Raw genomic sequence first — 21897 nt, forward strand, 5'->3', positions numbered from 1 at the left:
GCTTTATTTAAAAGATAAAATGTCAACAGTTTAAATCAAATGCAACAGTTACCTCACTCCCTTTTATGGGAGTTACATATACCATCTAACAGTCTTAACAAGACAAGGACAAATTACAAAAAGCACACAAAGTTATCTGTTACTCCTCTTTTATCTGGAGGTCTGTCGCGTCATCACTCTGTCCACTCTCCGTCCCTCTTCATTGCCTGATCTTGGGGGCGTGTTCAGGTAGAAATTTCTTCGTCCTGCTTGGGGTGTCATGTTCGAGTTGAAGCTTCCTCCTCCCGATGCTGGGGAATATCCGACCCTCGGCACGTGGTTTCCTGTTAGTGAATGCTAAAACAAATGCTGCTGCTGATTCATGAACATGTTAAACATGCTCATGAAACAGGGTGCGGCGGCTTGCTCGTTCATGTAGGGGTTCATCTCCCTCAGGAAGGATGAGCAGCTTGGGTTAGGATTTGGGTGTGAGTTTTTTGCCATATTATAGTATGAAATTTTTGTCATTTTTTCGACATGCTATATTGAAATGTTTTTGGTATTTTTTCTTTTACTATGAAATGTCTTGATATACTATTTTAAATGGTTTCTGGTTTTTCTTTTGACATGTCGTTTTGACATTTTTCGGCATACTATAGTAGAGTACTATAGTACTGTACGTGCTATATTATGGTGGCAATTTTTGCAACAATTAATTCTATGGCGTGTCTGGGTCATTTTTGCAACATGCCATATTACGGTGTTTTGGGCTGTTTTTGCAACATTCTATGCTATGGCGTATCTCAGCACACTATTTATGCGGTTTTCAACTGTTAGCGGGTGTTTTTGGGACGTCATTTTTCAACCTTTTTGCCATAGTATAGCCTTGCTTTTTGGGTCATTTTTTGACATGACATATTATGGCGTTTTTGGCCGTTATTGCTACATTTTTTGCCCTGGCATGTTTCAGCACGCTATCATATACATTTTCAGGTGTTTTAAGCTGTTTTTGGGGACACGTCATTTTTCGGCATTTTTCGCCATACTAAAGCCTTGCTTTTAGGGTCATTTTCTTGACATGACATATTATTGTGTTTTTGCCCATTTTTGCAAGATTCTATGCCTTGGCGCATCTCAAAAAGCTATTTTATGCAGTTTTCAGCAGTTTTGGGCTATTTTTGGGACGTCAAATTTTTTGCCATTTTTGCCATACTATAGCCTTGCTTTTAGGGTCATTTTCTTGACACGACATATTATGGGTTTTTTTTACCGTTTTTGCAACATTCTATGCCACGGCACGTCTCAGCATGCTATTTTATGCAGTTTTAAGATGTTTTTGGGACATGTCATTTTTAGACATTTTTGCCATACTATAGCCTTGCTTTTCGGGTCATTTTTTTGACATGTAAAATTATGGTGTTTTTGACCGTTTTTGCAACATTCTATGCCATGGCGCGACCCAGCACGCTATTTTATGCAGTTTCCAGGTGTTTTAAGCTGTTTTTGGGAGATGCCATTTTTCAACATTTTTGCCATACTATAGCCTTGCTTTTCGGGTCATTTTTTTGACATGCCATATTACGGTGCTTTTTGGCCGTTTTTGCAACATTCTATGCCATGGCTGCCTTAGCACGCTTATTTTATGCAGTTTCCAGGTGTTTTAAGCTGTTTTTGGGAGATGCCATTTTTCAACATTTTTGCCATACTATAGCCTTGCTTTTCGGGTCATTTTTTTGACATGTAAAATTATGGTGTTTTTGACCGTTTTTGCAACATTCTATGCCATGGCGCGTCTTAGCACGCTATTTTATGCAGTTTCCAGGTGTTTTAAGCTGTTTTTGGGACATGCCATTTTTTGACTTTTTTGCTGTACTATAGCCTTGGTTTTTGGTTCATTTTTTTGCCATGACATATTGAGGTGTTTTTGGTCATTTTTACAACACTTATGCCATGTCATGTCTCAGCATGCCATTTTATGCTGTTTTCAGCAGTTTTGGGCTCTTCTTGGAACGTCCAATTTTTCGACATTTTTGCCATACTATAGCCTTGCTTTTAGGGTCATTTTCTTGACGTGACATATTATGGGTTTTTTTGGCCATTTTTTTAACATTCTATGTCATGGTGTGTCTCATCATGCTTTTTAATGCAGTTTTCAGCAGTTTTAAGCTGTTTTTGTGACATGTCATTTTTCAGCATTTTTCGCCACACTAAAGCCTTGCTTTTAGGGTCATTTTTTTAAAATGACATAATATGGTGTTTTTGGTCGTTTTTGCAACATGCTATGCCATGGCGCGTCTCAGTATGCTATTTTATGCAGTTTTAAGATGTTTTTGGGACATGTCATTTTTCGACATTTTTGCCATAGTATAGCCTTGCTATTCGGGTCATTTTTTTGACATGACATGTTATTGTGTTTTTGCCCATTTTTGCAAGATTCTATGCCTTGGCGCATCTCAAAAAGCTATTTTATGCAGTTTTCAGCAGTTTTGGGCTATTTTTGGGACGTCAAATTTTTTGCCATTTTTGCCATACTATAGCCTTGCTTTTAGGGTCATTTCCTTGACACGACATATTATGGGTTTTTTTGACCGTTTTTGCAACATTCTATGCCATGGCACGTCTCAGTATGCTATTTTATGCAGTTTTAAGATGTTTTTGGGACATGTCATTTTTAGACATTTTTGCCATACTATAACCTTGCTTTTTGGGTCATTTTTTTGACATGCCGTATTACGGTGCTTTTTGGCCGTTTTTGCAACATTCTATGCCATGGCGCGTCTTAGCACGCTATTTTATGCAGTTTCCAGGTGTTTTAAGCTGTTTTTGGGAGATGCCATTTTTCAACATTTTTGCCATACTATAGCCTTGCTTTTCGGTCATTTTTTGACATGTAAAATTATGGTGTTTTTGACCGTTTTTGCAACATTCTATGCCATGGCGCGACTCAGCACGCTATTTTATGCAGTTTCCAGGTGTTTTAAGCTTTTTTTGGGAGATGCCATTTTTCAACATTTTTGCCATACTATAGTCTTGCTTTTTGGGTCATTTTTTTGACATGCCATATTACGGTGCTTTTTGGCCGTTTTTGCAACATTCTATGCCATGGCGCGTCTTAGCACGCTATTTTATGCAGTTTCCAGGTGTTTTAAGCTGTTTTTGGGAGATGCCATTTTTCAACATTTTTGCCATACTATAGCCTTGCTTTTTGGGTCATTTTTTTGACATGCCATATTACGGTGCTTTTTGGCCGTTTTTGCAACATTCTATGCCTTGGCGCGTCTTAGCACGCTATTTTATGCAGTTTCCAGGTGTTTTAAGCTGTTTTTGGAAGATGCCATCTTTCAACACTTTTGCCATACTATAGCCTTGCTTTTCGGGTCATTTTTTTGACATGTAAAATTATGGTGTTTTTGACCGTTTTTGCAACATTCTATGCCATGGCGCGTCTTAGCACGCTATTTTATGCAGTTTCCAGGTGTTTTAAGCTGTTTTTGGGACATGCCATTTTTTGACTTTTTTGCTGTACTATAGCCTTGGTTTTTGGTTCATTTTTTTGCCATGACATATTGAGGTGTTTTTGGTCATTTTTACAACATTCTATGCCATGTCATGTCTCAGCACGCCATTTTATGCAGTTTTCAGCAGTTTTGGGCTCTTCTTGGAACGTCCAATTTTTCGACATTTTTGCCATACTATAGCCTTGCTTTTAGGGTCATTTTCTTGACGTGACATATTATGGGTTTTTTTGGCCATTTTTGCAACATTCTATGTCATGGTGTGTCTCATCACGCTTTTTAATGCAGTTTTCAGCAGTTTTAAGCTGTTTTTGTGACATGTCATTTTTCGGCATTTTTCGCCACACTAAAGCCTTGCTTTTAGGGTCATTTTTTTAAAAATGACATAATATGGTGTTTTTGGTCGTTTTTGCAACATTCCATGCCATGGCGCGTCTCAGTATGCTATTTTATGCAGTTTTAAGATGTTTTTGTGACATGTCATTTTTCGACATTTTTGCCATAGTATAGCCTTGCTATTAGGGTCATTTTTTTGACACGACATGTTATTGTGTTTTTGCCCATTTTTGCAAGATTCTTTGCCATGGCGCATCTCAGCATGCAATTTTATGCAGTTTTCAGCAGTTTTGGGCTCTTTTTGGGATGTCCAATTTTTTGACTTTTTTGCCATTGCCTTGGTTATTGGGTCATTTCTTTGACACAACATATTATGGGTTTTTTTGGCTGTTTTTGCAACATTCTATGCCATGGCGCATCTAAGCAAGTTATTTAATGCAGTTTTCAGCAGTTTTGTGCTATTTTTGGGACATCCAATTTTTCGCCATTTTTGCCATACTATAGCCTTGCTTTTAGGGTAATTTTCTTGACACAACATATTATGGGGTTTTTTTGGGGGTTTTTTTGGCTGTTTTTGCAACATTCTATGCAGCATGCTATTTTATGCAGTTTTAAGCTGTTTTTGGGACATGTCATTTTTCGACATTTTTGCCATAGTATAGCCTTGCTATTAGGGTCATTTTTTTGACATGACATATTATCATGTTTTTGCCCATTTTTGCAAGATTCTATGCCATGGCGCATCTCAGCATGCAATTTTATGCAGTTTTCAGGTTTTTTAAGCTGTTTTTGGGAGATGTCATTTTTCAACATTTTTGCCATACTATAGCCTTGCTTTTAGGCTCATTTTTTTGACACAACAAATTATGGGGGTTTTTTTTGGCTGTTTTTGCAACATTCTATGCCATGGCGCATCTCAGCACGCTATTTTATGCTCTTTTCAGCAGTTTTAAGTTGTTCTATTTAAATTTAATTTTTTGATATTTTTCAGTATTGCTTATTTTATATATTTTCAACAATTTACTTAATGGTGCCTTTTAGATGTTTTTTCAACATTCTATGTAATGGCATGTCTCAGAACGCTATTTTATGCAGTTTACAGCTGTTTTTGCGACATGTCATTTTTTGACATACTATAGCTTTGCTTTTTGGGTCATTATTGTAACATTTTGTTGAGCCATTTTGATATAGTTTGACGTCCAAAATTGCACAAAATGGGACAAAAACTACAACATAAATTATGATGTCCAAACTGGTACAAAAATGTCTTCACTTTCACCTTTCACCTTCTTCTCTGCTTATGGGGGGTCGGGTCGCAGGGGCAGCTGCCTAAGCGAGGAAGTCCAGACTTCCCTCTCCCCGGCCACTTAGTCCAGCTCTTCCCTGGGGATCCCAAGGTGTTCCCAGGCCAGCCAAGAGACATAGTCTCTCCAGCGTGTCCTGGGTCTTCCCTGGGGCCTCCTACCATTGGGAGGTGCCCTGAACACCTCATCAGGGAGGCGTCTGGGAGGCACCCTAATTAGATGCCCAAGCCACGGCTCTACTCCGAGCTCCTCCGGGACAACCGAGCTTCTCACCCTGTCTCTGAGGCAGAGCCCAGCCACCCTACGGAGGAAGCTCATTTTGGCCGCTTGTATTCGCAATCTTGTTCTTTCGGTCACTACCCAAAGCTTATGACCATAGGTGAGGGTAGAAACGAAGATTGACCGGTAAATCGAGAGCTTTTCCTTTCGGCTCAGCTCCCTTTTCACCACGACAGATCGGTGCAGAGTCTGCATTAATGCAGACGCTGCACCGATCCGCCTGTTGATCTCCCGCTGTATCTTTTACTCACTCGTGAACAAGACCCCGATGTACGTAAACTCCTCCACTTGGGGCAGGGTCTCCTTCCCGATCTGGAGGGGGCACTCCACCTTTTTCCGGCTGAGAACCATGGCCTGGGATTTAGAGGTGCTGATTCTCATCCTGGCCGCTTCACACTCAGCTGCGAACCGATCCAGTGAGAGCTGAAGGTCATGGTCTGCAAAAAGCAGCAACCCAATCCTGAGGTCACCAAACCAGACACCCTCAACACCCTGCCTGCGCCTAGAAATTCTGTCCATAAAAGTTAGGAACAGAACCGGTGACAAAGGGCAGCCCTGGCAGAGTTCAACCCTCACTGGAAACGAGTCCGACTTACTGCTGGCAACGTAGACCAAGCTCTGGCACCGGTTGAACAGGGAACGGACCGCCCTTATCAGGGGGTCAAATACCCATGCTCCCGGAGAACGCCCCACAGAACTCCCCAAGGGACACGGTCGAATGCCTTCTCCAAGTCCACAAAGCACATATGGACTGGTTGGGCAAACTCCCATGCACCCTCACGGACCCCACCATGGGTCCAGAGCTGGTCCACAGTTCCACCACCAGGATGAAAACCGCATTGCTCCTCCTGAATCCGAGGTTTGACTATCCGGCAGACCCTCCTCTCCAGTACCCCTGAATAGGCCTTACCAGGGGGACTGAGGACTGTGATCCCCCTATAGTTGGAACACACTCTCCGATCCCCCTTCTTAAAGAGAGGGACCACCACCCCGGTCTGCCAATCCAGAGGCATGGATGCCAGAGGATGTCCACGCAATGTTGCAGAGTCGTGTCAACCACAACATCCAGAGCCTGAAGGAACTCCGGGCAGATCTCATCCACCCCCGGGGCCCTGCCACCAAGGAGCTTTTTGATCACCTCGGCAACTTCAGCCCCAGAGATGGGAGAGCCCACTCCCGAGTCCCCAGGCCCTGCTTCCTCACTGGAAGGCGTGTCGGTGGGATTGAGGAGGTCTTCGAAGTATTCCTTCCACCGATCCACAGCTTTCCGAGTCGAGGTCTGCAGAGCATCATCCCCACCATACACAGTGTTGACAGAGCACTGCTTCCCCCTCCTGGGATGCTGGATGGTGGTCAGAACCTCTTCGAAGCCATCCAGAATCCTTTTCCATGGCTTCACCAAACTCCTCCCATGCCCAGGTTTTTGCCTTGGTGACCGCCGTAGCTGTACTCCGCTTGGTCTTCCGGTACCTGTCTGCTGACTCCGGAGTCCCACAGGTCAAGAAGGCCTGATAGGACTCCTTCTTCAGCTTGATGGCATCCCTCACCACCGGTGTCCACCAGCAGGTTCGGGTGTTGCCACCACGACATGCACCGACCACCTTACAGTCACAACACCAATCAGCCGCCTCAGCAAGGGAGGCACAGAACATGGCCCACTCAATGACTCACTGTCCCCTGCCTCCCCCGGGACATGGTCGAAGCTCTCCCGGAGGTGGGAGTTGAAGCTTCCTCTGACGGGAGACTCTGCCAGACGTTCCCAGCAGACCCTCACAATGCTTTTGGGTCAGCCAGGTCTGACTGGCGTCCTCCCCCACCATCGGAGCCAACTCACCACCAGGTGGTGATCGGTTGACAGCTCCACCCCTCTCTTCACCCGAGTGTCCAAGACATGCGGCCACAAGTCTGACAACCCAACTACAGACCTAGACCTGGCCTAGAGTGTCCTCATGCTAAGTGCACATATGGACACCCTTATGCCTGAACATGGTGTTTGTTATGGAACTTCTGTGGCGAGCACAGAAGTCCAATAACAAAACACAACTCGGGTTCAGATTGAGGGGGCCATTCCTCCTGATTACCCCCCCCCCAGGTCTCACTGTCGCCGTCAACGTGAGCGTTGAAGTCCCCCAGCAGAACGAGGGAGTTCCCGGAAGGACCACTCTCCAGCACCCCCTCTAAGGACTCCAAATAGGGTGGATACTCTGAGCTGCCGTTTGGACCATAGGCACAAACAACAGTCAGGATCTGTCCCCCAACCCGAAGGCAGAGGGAGGCTACCCTCTCGTCCACCGATGTAAACTCCAACATACAGGCACCGAGTCGGAGGGCAATAAGTACTGCCACCCCGGCCTGGCGTCTCTCACCAATGACAACTCCAGAGTGGAAGAGAGTCCAACCCCTCTCGAGAAAACTGAGCCCAAGCCGTGTGTCGAGGTGAGGCCGACTATGTCTAGTTGAAACTTCTCAACCTCGCGCACCAGCTCAGGCTCCTTTCCCACCTGAGAGGTGACGTTCCACGTCCCTAGAGCTAATTTCTGCCGCCGAGGATCGGACCGCCATGGTCCCCGCCTTCGGCTGCTGCCCAGCACACATTGCACCCGACCCTGACAAAAATGTCACAGTACAGTATATCATCAACAGAACTACATAATTGTTATTTCATTGTACCTTTTAAAAATGCCCCAAAAATGCCATTGTATATTATGTCATCAAAAATGCCTCAATCACACCATATACTTTAGTGTGTCGTCACAAATGTCCTAAAATGTCATAGTATAATATGTCTTTACAAATTCCAAACAAAATGCCATAGTATAGTTTTTCATTTTAAAAAAATGCCTTATAAATGTCATAATTTAAGATAGTTAATTTTGAATCATTTTTGAATGGCTGAAGATTAAAAATGTTTTCATGGTTAATCAGCAAAATAATAATGACTTTAATCCTTATAGCATTTTTGAAGCAAGTTTAGAAAGTTCTTTACACATAAAGAGAAGGTAAATTCAAACGATGACAACATAAAAATAATACAAAGACAAAACATTAATGGTCATTCTAAATCACACAGGTCTTATTTGTATCAGTCAATATGTCGGCCCAGAAGCACCAGTTAAAGTATGTTAAAGGAATCTTTGGCATTACAGACATTTATCTCATCGAAAGAAAATCTTTAGTACATTTATGAATATTTCATGAATGTCTCTCCCTTCTAGTCCAGAGCTCCAGGTCCAATTCTGACGGCGGGAGGTAAAAACCCAGTGATGGAGCTGAATGAGAAACGCCGCGGCCTCAAATATGAGCTAATATCAGAGAGTGGCAGCAGCTACGATAAACGCTTCATCATAGAGGTACGAACACACACACACACACACACACACATAACTTCATAGATTTCCTGTCTTTCTTTCAAAGGGTTTTATTAGGAATTGATGAGGGAGGGGACGTGTTTGATGTTCATCGCTTCATGCATATCAAACATCTTTACACTTACAAAACACCAGGAACGGCAGCTGAACATGAAACATCCTCCTCTCTCTGTGTGTTGCGACAGGTTGAGGTGGACAAGCAGGTGTTTCGGGGGACAGGTCCCAATAAAAAAGTAGCCAAAGCCAGCGCGGCGCTGGCTGCTCTAAACAGCCTGTTCTCCGGCTCCAAATCTACAAGCAACAAGAAGAAAAGACCCAATCCCCCTGTGAGTACATCAAGTGTTTCTGTTTTTTCAGCTTTAAATCAAACAGCATCATCTTCAGAGCTGACTGGTATTTGTTTGTGTAGCCTAAGCGACCTGTAGCCTCGGTGTTGACGCTCCCTGCCCTCGCCGCCAGACCTCCACGTGTCCCCGTCATCCCTCGAGCTCCCTACATCAGCACCCCGCCCACACATGGATACATCCCCCCAGGTGATTCTAGCTGCGTGACAAACTACCTGCCACACAAGTTTGATATAGAGTGCTTTTGGTTTTTTTTGCACAATATATAATCAAAAGACTGAGGGGAGGAAAGCAGATATATTTCAAAGTAAAATTATTTTAAAATATTCTAGCTCATTTCATAAAAATTGATACACTCGGTGCATTTTTCTCTTTTTCCTCACAGGTTTTGGTGCTCCTTATGGTTACAGCCCTGCAGGTGCCCTCCCTCCCTACGGTAAACTCACAGTCACTAATCAATAATCCATCCATTTCATTTATTCATCACTACATCCCAACATTTCAGTTCTTTTTTTCTTTTTCTTTGCTCTTTCTCAGGTTTTCCTTCCAGAATGCCCTCAGTAGTTGTCCCAGTCATCCGAGTCCCCACAGCATACCCCGTCACCCACCTCTACCCCTATTAGGACCCTCACCTCTCCTAACCCACTTCACAGGAAGTCGCTTCTTAAAGTAACAGACAGGTGACAAATTAGACAATAAACCCGAAAAATGAATCTTTTCCGGGATGACGGTGTCACCATCTGTAGTGCATGAGGGATCAGTAAATGTTTCAATGAGTAAAAACATGATCTGAATCATATGTGATGGCCTTCCCAGTCACCAGATCTCAACCCAATTTAACACCGAGGGGAGATTTTGGGCCAAAGTGTTGAACAGCGTACTCCAACACCATCATCAAAAACCAGAGAAATATATATCTTTATAAAGATTGGTGTTCATCCCATCACAAAATTCATAATGGCTTTTCCTTTAATTTGTCACCAGTCTTACATCCTGATTTTTACTGTGTGTTCATGACACAAGCTTCAAAAAGCAACACTGGAATCCACAAACTGTTGACCAGTATACCCAGTCGGTACCATTGTTGTATAGCATGTTCCCTCATTAGCAACCAGATTAAATTAAATTAGATTAAATTAGCATTAGAAATTTGTTTGGCAGAACAGATTTTGACCAAAAAAAGCTCTTTGATCATTAAATCTTAATGCAGTGTTAGAAAGGCTGACAAGAAGAGAATAAAGTGCTAAATGTTTACTGCAGAGTATTAAACAAACATCCGCTATGAGAAATAAATAAAATCCTATTTTAGAGAACAAATAAAACATCCACCACTGGAAACACCAACCATATATCCAAGTAAGCAAACTAAATAAGTTAAAGTTGCAAGCAGTGATGAAAGGGCCCTCATGCCCCCACGTATGTCGGGATACTGATGAACTCCAGCTTAAGTGGTCGTTCATTTCTGCAAAAGTTGGATCATGTTGGCTCGGCTGCAGAGTCAAAATGACTGAGGGTTTAGCTCAGATGCTTAGAGCACTTGGCTGGTGATCATGAGGTCACTAGTTCAAATCCCAGCCAGGGCAGGCTGATTTTTACAAGCAGCTGTCCAAACAAACAAAGGGAAAAATAACCTTGAAAATAGTCAAAGTGTCAGCTGGATTAGCTTTTAAGAGTGTTTCAGGTTGTGAGATTGAACTTAATCCAGGACAGGAGAATTTTAAAAACTGCTGTCCAAACAAGAGTGTGAAATAGAACGCCAAAAAAAAGTGTCGAGGTTTGGCTCAGTAGGTTAGATGGTCAGTTGATATCTCTGAGGTTGTGAGTTCGAGCCATATTCGGGACAGGTGACTTTTAAAGATCGTTGTCTGGTATCGGCAGTGATGTCTGAAATAAAATATCCACTGATACATCTGGGACAACTTCACCTGATTTATCGGGCCAAAACAATGTATCATTCAACTTTACGTGCTTTAATTTGTTCTGCATTATCACAGTCAGTGTCTAAACTGTATGAATGAACAGCCAAACGATATTTTATGGCATAAATAAAATAAAATAACAGCTGATATATTTGTCTGCTCTGCTGATATAAGGGTCATATGGTGCTGAAATGGAAAATTCAGTATCAGCAGTGACGTCTGTTGAAAACTGGACTGATATATGAGTCAGGCCGATATTCCTTGATTTCGACAGTCACATCTGCCTATACTGGTTTTACTTGTTTCTGGACAACGTCACCTGATTTATTGGCCAAAACAATATATCACTCAACTTTGCGTGCTTTACCTTGTTCTGCATTATCACAATCAGTGTCTAAACTGTATGAATCTACAGCCAAATTATAATTTATGCCATGAATAAAATAAAACATCGGCTAATATCTGTCTACTCTATTGATATAAGGGTCATATTGTGTTGAAAGGGAAAATTCAGTATCGGCAGTGACGTCTGTCAAAAACTCGACTGATATATGAGTCAGGCTGATAATCCTTGATTTCAACAGACACATCTGCCGATACTGGTTTTATCTGTTTCTGGACGCCTTTGCTCGATTTATAGGGCAAAACGAAATATCAATCAACTTTATGTGCATTAATTTTTCCACAATGTCACAATCAGTGTCTACATTGTATGAATCTACAGCCAAATTATATTTTATGGCAGTAATAAAATAAAATATCTGCTGATATCTGTCTGCTCTGCTGATATAAGGGTCATATGGTGTTGAAAGGGAAAATTCAGTATCAGCAGTGACTTCTGTCGAAAACTCGACTGATATATGAATCAGGCCGATAATTAACCAAGTTCATGGCAGGGAAAAATTTAGTATTCAGTATATGAAAATTCAGGAGACAATTGTGTCACAAACAACTAAACAAAATACCGCACACTTGAATATTAAAACATGTCGGTACTCTTTAATGGACAAAGTACGTTATCGCATCACAGTTTATAAATTACCTCACATCTTACTTTGACATTCAGTAGTCAGACCCTTGTACTGTTCTTGTTTTCACCTGTTATACTCTCATCCTCTCCCATCATCTTCTACCTTCACTCAACTTCCTGTCTCTCAACTTGTTGTAACTTGACTAACCTTCCTGTCTCGCAACCCAACTTCCTGTTTCTCATATCAACTTCCTGTCTCTTGACTGACTTTCCTGTCTCTAAACTCAACTTCTTGTCTTTCCCACAACTTTCTGTCTCTTGACTATCCTTCTTGTCTCTCACACCAACTTCATGTATTCAGCGTTCCCTTTAGACAGCAGTCTTTAAAAGTCATGTGTCCCAGATAAGACTTGAACCTGCAACCTCAGGCTCACTAACCGCCTGATTTACCCACTGAGCCAAACCTCCAGTCACTTGGCATGTTTTCGACGTTCCCTTTAGCTCTGTGCTTTGGGCCTACCATACAAAGTATATTAAGTGTAAAACAGGGAACTAAATTATTTAATTGTAAGGAGCTAAATATGTTTTAGAGAACTAAAGAAATTACTAACCACACACCAACAAGTAAATAGCTACAATATGAAATTAAACAGTCAAAGTAGAAAAAAAAACTATCATCTCGGGTAATCTATCATACTAGGGTACTAAACACCTGCTGTTTGGGGACTAACTCAACAACCACAATAGCAAAATTAAAATAGTCACTATAAGAAAGCATAAGCATAATAATTATCAGCTGCAGGGAACTAACGAGACAGCCACTGTAAGGAAATAAATAATACCACACTGACAGATAGAAAACTGAGAGTAGACTACAAAATGGGTTTGATCAAAGAGCTTCTTTGTCAAAAGGTAAATTATTCCTTTAATTATCACTCATGTATGTGAATGTTGTTTTGTATTTTGATTTCTGTTTTCTTATGATGTTTTAAGTTTCTGTGGCGATAAAAACAAAACAGGTTTACAAAAATCGGTTTGCACTGAGAAACCTTTTCCTTTCGTTCGGATGTTGAAAGTCCACGTTTACATTTGCTGTTGAGGAGTATTTGAGCTGTTGAGCCATTTTGTGTTGAGTGGAAATACTTTCTTTTCAGAGAGAAATTTTATTCTGACCTGTTTGTAGGTTATATCCTGTTTAAATAAATTAATATTTTTGTCAACAGCTGAGTAACTTGTGTTTCCTAAAAGTTTAATCATGAGTTTTGCATCCTCTATCCACACATCCAGCTATGATTCGAAGTCTGTTTTCAAAAGAGGATTTTATTGCCTGCAACAGTATATTCTATCATAAAATAATATTTTGCATTACTCAACCTGTTGTTATTGATTTGTGTGATAGAAACTTAAATTTCTTGGAATCCAATCCAATCCACTTTATTATTATAGCACGATTTTAAACAAACACAAGGTTTCCAAAATCATGCACAGCAAGATAAAAAGCACAAGAAATACACAATACACAATAGGATAAAATAAAATCAGATAAAATAAAATAAAATAAGATAAAACACAATAAAATAAGATAAAATGACATAAAATAAAATAAATTCTTAGTTATTAGTGTCGTTTAAATAGGGTCCTGATCTATAATTTAGGTATCAAGCATGCTCTTTTTTTAGCTCGTGTCCACTGAGACGCTCCGAAAAGACGAATCTGGTTGTTTACTTTTATCAACAATTATAATAAGTAATCACCAAATAAGCTGCTGATATAGGGACTGTAGTGAGACCATTAAAGAGAAATAGAAAAACAGTCAAAAATTGGGAGATTTTTTATGTTCAAGAAAGTCAAAGTATAGCATGTCCAAAAGTCATTGTATAGTTTGTCAAAAAAATCTTTAAAGTATGTCCAAAAAGTGTCAAAGCAGAGTATTTCTTTAAAAGGTCATGGTATCCTATGCAAAAAAAAGTAAACACATAGTATGTCCAAGACATAGTATAGTATACCCAAAAAAGTCTAGTAAGTATAGTATGCCAAGGAAGTCATAGTAGACTAAGTATGTATACAGTATTAAGTAGTATGTCAACAAAGGTCATAGTTTAGTATGCCAAAACGTCCCAGTACAGTATGTCCAAAAGGTCATAATATAGTATGTCAAAAAAGTCATGGTACACTATGTCCAAAACAATGTCATAGTACAGTATGCAATAAAAGTCATAGTACAATATGTCCAAAAAGGTCATAGTATATTATGTCCAAAAAGGTCATAGTATATTATGTCCAAAAAGTCATAGTTTGTTCAAAAAAAATCATAGTATAGTATGCCAATAAAAGTTAAAGTATAGAATTTCTTAAAAAACTAATGCATTGGATGCCAAAAAAGTAATAGTAGACTATGTCCAAAACAAAGTCATAGTACAGTATGCGAAAGAAGTCATAGGAGACTGTGTCCAAAACGACGTCATAGTATAGTATTTCCACAAAGGTCGTAGTATAGAATGCCAGAAAAGTCACATTATATTATGTTCAAAATTTGTATATCATGACAAAAGAGTTATACTATAGTATGTCCAGAAAAGTCAGAGTTTAGTATTTGAGTTGAAGCTGTATCCAGCTGTTTCACTCGTCATTATCGGTTTGGTTTGACCACTTTCTAAATCTGACAGCAAACACCCAGAATCCAGCTGAGAGGAACAACTTTGTGGCGCTGCTGCAGCCTCTGCTGTCCTTGATAGAGGTCAATACGTGTGACAGGCTGCACCAAATCCATTTGTTTCCCCTGAGTGCTAAGCATCCTGGGAGCTACTCTAACCCTCCTGAGAACAGCTACAACAATAACAGCAGCTACGACACGGTGCAGTGCGCTTTGAATTTCAACTGTGCTCTTTAACTTTCACTGATTACAGAATCAACCCAACATGCAGTTTTTCATGTTTATCACATCAGAGTTGAGGAGAAAAAGGATCGATAATGACTGCTGATGATTATTTCTGTTAACCCTGGTTATTGGTGTCTCCCGTCTGCAGGCGGCCTGTACATCGACAGTGCCTATTACCAGCCGCAGACCATCGCCACGCCTATCATCATCCACCTGGGCCCTCAGGATCTTTTCTGACCCCGCCAACGTACCGAGACCAGACTTTGGCAGCAGCCTCGACCTCCTGTTTAATCCCTCACCCTTATTAAACTCTGCCGACACCTCTCAATTACTGCGCCACCGCTCCTCCGGGTTTCCTCCTCAACACGAGACACGGCAGCAATATTGAAAGCAATATGGAGGAGAAAACACCTCGGGCAACACCCTGTCAAGTCCAGGTCAGGTTTTAGTGGAGAAGAGGCCGCAGACGAGACTCTGTTTGACCCAACTCACTCTGAAAAACGTCAATAAAACACAAAGCAATACTTCTCCTGCCTTCGGGAATCTAAACGTGCTCCAAAGCGACTTCAACCAGGCCATCAGCACCGGCACATTCACGACGATGTGACCTACAGGATGTAAATATATTTACTATCTGTACATATGGATGTATGTGAGTTTTGAATATATATATATAAATATATATATAAACATGTTAATATGTTTGAATATGTAAAACCAGACGACGGGTAAAGAACGTATTTATAATATATCTCTGAATGTAAATACTGAAGTAGCTTTGTATTTAAAGCGCTCTCAGATATGCTATCATAAATATTAAGAGTTAAATACATTTTACAATCTGTCTATAACACTGTAATGGTATGTTGATGGTATATAATCCCTATTTAAACATGATTACATATAATACACTAAGTAACCTTTTTCCATTTTAAAGCACCAAGAGAATATGACATACAATTTGATAATACCAAGTTTTAATCATTTATTCTCCAAATAATTAGCCCGTAAATTGAAGTTTATCACCTGTTGTTAATTCTCCTGCTGTTACACATTTGATGGGTTTTTGGCTTCAGTCAATGGTTCCAAACCTGGGGTCAGGGGCCCCCAAAAAGGGTCACAGGGCAAATCATAGGGGTCACAAAATTATAAATACATTTTTTTAACTACACCTAAATTAAGTTTTTAAAGCTCTCAAGATAAAAAGAAGAAGGTTGGAAACCTCTGATTTTGAATGGTTATAGATGATCTTTAAAGAAAAAGTGCAGGATTTTACAATATTTAATGTTTTCTCTGCTAATTAACAAATATAATAACTTTCATCATGTTCTTGGATTAAGCCTTTATAATGGTATAATTTTATATATTGCAATATTAATTTTGACCAGACTCCGCATAAGCGGAAGAAAATGGATGGATGGCAATATTAATACATATTGCATTATAAATATTATAAACATGGGAATTTAATCTCATCCAATTAACCCTTTGAAACCTGGACAAAAATCACTTTTCTGTGCTGCTTTCGGTGAGCAAATTGATGCAATTTCTTTCTAAAACAAGAGGAAATGGGAACTGTAGTAAACAGTAAAAGTATAAGAAATTATAAGTTTTAGAGATTAGTTTTTAAAAAGATAGGGAAAAATATCTAGAAAAAAAAGGAAAAAGCAAAATAACTTTTCCAGATCATTTCCTTGTTTGTTTGTTTTTAATTTTCTTTTTCTTGTTTTTTTAAACTAGTTTTCTTGTAATTTTTACTCATTTCTTGCTCATTTTTGGGTCACTTCTTCTTCCCATGTTTTTGACAGAAATCAAGCTCATTTGCTCACGTTTCAAAGAGTTAATTACCAAGTCAAAGTACTTCATTATGTCACTGTGCAACAGCTCTCCACAAAACCATATTTATACTAGAGGCTGGACTGATATTGGTTTTTCAGGGCCGATACTGATTATTAGTACTTAAGAAGACCTAAAACTGATATTTGGAACCAACTTGCATTTACAATAAAAAATGAAAAATAAAAAATGATATTTCTGTCGGAAACTTAGAATCTGAAATATAACAAACTCCAACAAAACTTAAAAAAATGAAGCTGCCAGGAACTGCTGTATGATGTTGAAAGTTTCAGTTTTGATAAACATTTGCTGAAGGCATTTAAACAAAGTTCAGCGAAAATTTCAATCAAAATGAATAAATAAAAATAACTCCCTGAGGTTTTATGAAGTAAAAGTTCCTGACATGCTGACACTTTCGTTGCAGGTATTGCAGACTGCCACTCCTGGTGTTGGTTGAGTGTAATATGCACACTTTTTTACTAATTAATTTCATCGACGATCATTAAAATAAAATGCCAGTGCAAATATTTGGAAAAATGAAAATATAGGCCCCAATAATCTGCCAGGCAGATAATCTGTCTAATTTACACACACAAAAAAATTCTTACTTTAAAACAGCAATGAAGTTTTATGAAGTTGAACCAGATGAAATAACCTGCTAGCAGGATTTTGGTGAATTGCTCCTCGCTGCAGCCTGACTGGAAAGCACAAGTGTCTAAAGCAATATTCAACTCAGGAACCTTCAAACCAACTTAATCAGATCACGTGACACAAACAAACTGTTGACAAAGCTCGAGTGCTGTCGATGAACCGATGCTTTGACCGAATGTAAACGCCGCTGTCGATGTTTTAACTCCTGATGTAATGTGATGTGCTGTTTTAAGTGTTGATGAATGTTCATGGTAGAACGTAAAAACTGATTTTACGACTTGTGCAGATAAATGAACAGGGCCACAAATCAAAACTGTCAAAAACTGCAGTAAGGGGAGAGTGTACTGTATGCTTTTTTTGTTTTCATTTTCATTAAAGAAGTTCAGTTCATGGATTTCATGGTCTAAATGTTGTCTTAAATTGGAGAATTTTAAAGAAATTACTTTTATAATATCTTTACTTGTAATCAGAATCCTGTCGTCTGACTATATGGAGGTTTATAAAGCTGCTACTGATGATTATAGCATTTTTATTTTCATTAACTAGTTGATTATTTTTCTCCATTAATCAGTTAATTATTTGGTCTATAAAATGGTAGAAAATTGTGAAAAATCTCCCAACATGGCGCATTAAAATGTCATGACTCAAAGATATTTAGTTTACTGTCTTAGAGGAGTCAAGAAAGAAAAATCTCATATAATCTCATAATATCTCAAATCATTGATTAATCGTTGCAGCACAGTAGAAATATCTGCTGTAGTTTATTCCCAAGTAAAACACATTGGGAGAATTTGATATTTTGCACGTGATTATTATCAATTTCAAAAAAACAAAACAAAACAGAAAAGAGTCTGACTTTCCATTGCTGAATCTGCCTGCCCTAAAATCCTGTATCTGCCCCCGTCCCTCGCCTTGCAGACCCCCTTTGTCTTTTTCTTGTATTGCGTCCCTGTCTCGCCTGAGCTGTTTCTCTGTCTCACCGGGTTCTCCGCATGTTCTCCTCTCTCTCCTCCCTCTTTATCTCCCTTTTTCTCTTGATTCAGTCCATCCTGCCAAAGTGCCATTTAAGCTTGATACAGTTCACAACAGCTTCACTGAAAAATTAAAAATAAACGTTAATTTGGTGAGAACTGGACCCAATTCAAGCCTGAGGGAATAATGAGAAATTTGAACCCGGCCTGAACCCAGAAGATCCGGTCAGGGTCAATTCAGGTTCAAGCAGAGAATCAAAGCTCTACTCCAAAACCCCAATCAACTGAGGCATCCCTCAAGGCTCTGTGCTTAGACCCCTCCTCTTCAACATTTACATGCTCCCTCTTGGTCAGATCATCGGCCACCATGGTCTAACGCTATCTTTTGACGGGAACAACCCTACTAGAAACTGAAAAGTCTTTCCTTTATGTTCCCAAAACAACCAAAAATGCAGTATTATGCATGCCAGGCCAGTGGTTGGAGGTGTAACTTAATGACACGCCATAGAAGAAGACCACGTGCCTGCACAAAATGTAACCATGACCTCTCCATCCTCATAGGATCTGTGCATTGCCATTTTGCAACAAGAATTTAATGTTTCATGCAAGAACTGTGACTGCTATGAACTTCTATGCTGATGACACGCAACTGTATCTCAGCACCAAAACATCCACTCAACTCCCCCCACAGTCTCTCGTCAGCTGCATTAAATAAAAATATGGATGTCATCAAATCTAATAAGATTGAAAACAGAACAGAGCTCATGGTTGTGGCCCTCAAAGCACTGCTCCAGAAGTTTGGAGAGCTCGTCCTCAATGTGGACAGCTCCATCCACCCTTTCCTAATAGTCCATATCCCGGGTGTCATTCTGGGCTCCAACCTCTCTGTCTAGTCTCACATTAAAAACCGTCACTAAATCCGACATCACTCATATTAGTTTTAGTCTCATTCATCACTCACTCAATTCTGAACTTCAGTACTTATGAGTCTGTACGGCTACACAAGTTTTCTTTGACTTGACTGGGATTCTTGTCTTTACTGTGTGAAATCAAAGAGGCTTTTCTCATTTGTCAGTCATGCAAACCTCTGAAATTAAAAGAATGTGTAACAGGAACAGACGAAGCATGAAAGGAAGTTGAATAAGTGTGTGTGTGTGTGTGTGTGTGTGTGTGTGTGTGTGTGTGTGTGTGTGTGTGTGTGTGTGTGTGTGTGTGTGTGGTGCTTGATTCTGACCTCCTCTCCATCAGGGCGAGTTATTTCTCCAGTCACACTCGGCTGCCGTGGAGCTAATAACATCTGAGTGAACAGAAAGAGAGTGAAAGAAACGTCTGATTACACACTGTGAGAATCAAATAACAGCCCAAAACAAGACATTTAAACCAGCTGTTGAGATGAAAAGCTGAAGCACTTAATGAGAAAAAAATGTGTTTGTAACTCTGCTGGAAGCTTGTTTGGACTCCAGTTTCCCACTGATATTTCCCAAATTTCACCTCGGCGCTACACAATGCGCACAGCAGTAAGAACACTAAACACAGGACACTGAAACAGGCTAAACGTGTTTTAATTCAACATTGTTTTAGAGCTAGCTTCACTTTTTGACCAGGTAACACACAGTTTACTGTTGTTGGTAAAAGCATCACAGCAAAGGAAATGAAACACGACATGATGTTTTATACCTGCTGGTTTATGACCTGAATATTTATGTATGTCTGTTAAATAAACTCACTTCTGCAACTGTGATGTTTTCTGTCTTTACAACACTTCAGTCATATGTTACTTCTATTTTGGGGGATTTTCAGGGCAGATTGTCCAACCTCGATCTGATGAAAAATTTCCCCAAAATATTTCATTAAAATCACCCAAAAGCAGTCAGTTTGAAATCTAGTAACATATAACAACTTGTCTGTCAACAGCAGTGATTCTCCTGAAGTGCTGAAAAATCAGGAAGAACGTCCTAAGATTAAAGAGATATCCTAAAATCCAGAAAATGTCCTCAAATCCAAGAACCGTCCTTAAATCAGAGAAACAGTCCAAGAAATGTCCTAAAATCCTTCAAATGTCCCAAAATCTTAGAAATGTTCTAAAATTCTGAGAAACATCCTTAAATCAGAGAAATGTCCTGAAGTCCTACAAATGTCCCAAAATCCTAGAAATGTCCTAAAATCCATCTGAGAAACGTCCCAAAATGATAGAATTGTCCTTAAATCCAAAAAGTGTCCTAAAATCCTGGAAATGTCCTAAAATCCTAAAACATGTATGGGGCTGCTTTGACTGGCCCCTGACCCTCTGTCATTTTGCAAAAGTGGCCCCTAAGCGAAGCAAGCTGAGTATCCCTGATACATATACACACTTTGATCACCACTTTTTCTTTAACCAAAACCTTAAATCTCAAAAATGTCGACTTTTCAGGAATTGCCTGTTTTCAGCTTGATGTGAAAGCATTTCTAATTTACCCAGCGGGCTTGAGGAGCATTTTACGAGCCTGAAAGTTTTTATCTTTCACCAGAAAATGGTGTTGAAATGCAGACTGACACAAATCAGCACTCTCTCAGATTTGTGGCGGTGCTGAAAGTGCATTTGGACAGTGAGAAGTGATTTTTACTGCTGTTTACATCCACCGGTGGCAGTCAGCACTCTTAAAACCCTGTTATCCCCCCTGAAAGTGTCCCGCCGCTGACCCTCGATGGGACTCTGCAGCTCAGCAGCACCAGACCTCAGCCGGCCTGCAGACATGAGCAGACCTGATCTGTCAAGACAAAAGCACAGAGATTATTCTTTGTTCTTTCTGGAGCAGCAGCAGCGTCTTGATGTGCTGCAGCGAGCGCTCTGAAGTGTCACCGACAGATGAAGGTCTGTCACCCTGTCGGCAGAGCTGTTCTCTCTTCTTAAGGAAAGAGCTGAGCCGTTATGACGCCTCGCTGTCGGGTGAAGTGAGCGGTAAAGATGTGTTTGGTGAGGCAGAAGCCTGTGAGTGCAGACGGCGAGGACGCTATCAGATGGAGGTCCAGATCCTGCTGGTATTTTTAGCGGCGAGAGAGAACCCAGAAGGTGTTGGATTACGCAACGTGGGCACATGCCGCCCTCACTGATGGCAGTTTGTCATCTTATATCAGCACTCAGGACCATGATGCACTGCAGCGCGGACGCACTTAAACTTTGTTCACCTTCGCAAACACCTCCGACATCAGCTCAGAGGACGATCGCAGCGGTTCCATTTATGAAGATATGATCATAGGTGACTTCTTTTAAATCACTTCTTAAAACTCATTTTTATAGACCGGCTTTTAGGTGACGTTGTCTTTTTATTTAATTGATTTATTTTTATTAATTTTTACTATTTTATTTATGTTTTAATTATTTAATCTTTAGGGCCCGCTTTGATATTACACACACGTGTTTCACTCTGCGCACAACAGGAGATTAACTTAAACTTTAAATATATTATGAATTTTTATCATTTTCTTCCATTGAGTCCATTTGGTAATCAACATCAGTCCTAACTATAAATATCAAATGTTCATCAATTTTCAGAAATTTAACCCTTTA

At 40.2% G+C, this 21897-nt stretch overlaps 1 protein-coding gene and 1 long non-coding RNA gene across 3 annotated transcripts in view; one reads left to right on the top strand and one right to left on the bottom strand.

Moving 5' to 3' along the window:
• LOC121944723 (spermatid perinuclear RNA-binding protein-like) overlaps positions 1-17773 on the top strand; it is a 141576-nt gene extending 123803 nt beyond the window's left edge. Inside the window, exons 14-18 of one of the 2 annotated variants that reach the window (XM_088076304.1) lie at positions 8629-8763; positions 8967-9107; positions 9191-9314; positions 9511-9561; positions 9663-13234. In XM_088076304.1, the coding sequence (XP_087932430.1) occupies positions 8629-8763; positions 8967-9107; positions 9191-9314; positions 9511-9561; positions 9663-9748 (537 nt within the window). In that variant the 3' untranslated portion in view covers positions 9749-13234. Of the gene's footprint in view, positions 1-8628; positions 8764-8966; positions 9108-9190; positions 9315-9510; positions 9562-9662; positions 13235-15040 lie in introns of those variants that run through there. The other variant, XM_088076303.1, reaches the window with a different exon arrangement.
• On the bottom strand, positions 8943-21313 carry LOC148189665 (uncharacterized). The gene is made up of 4 exons (XR_015776356.1): positions 21211-21313; positions 21030-21097; positions 19585-19647; positions 8943-9072 (listed from the first exon to the last, which is right to left on the bottom strand). It is a non-coding gene; the product is annotated as an uncharacterized LOC148189665 (long non-coding RNA).
• Positions 21314-21897: the final 584 nt, after the last annotated feature.

The sequence above is a fragment of the Plectropomus leopardus genome, chromosome 4, assembly GCF_026936395.1.
Source record: "Plectropomus leopardus strain MGB_pleo_1.0 chromosome 4, ASM2693639v1, whole genome shotgun sequence".
NCBI classification, from domain to species: Eukaryota; Metazoa; Chordata; class Actinopteri; order Perciformes; family Serranidae; genus Plectropomus; species Plectropomus leopardus.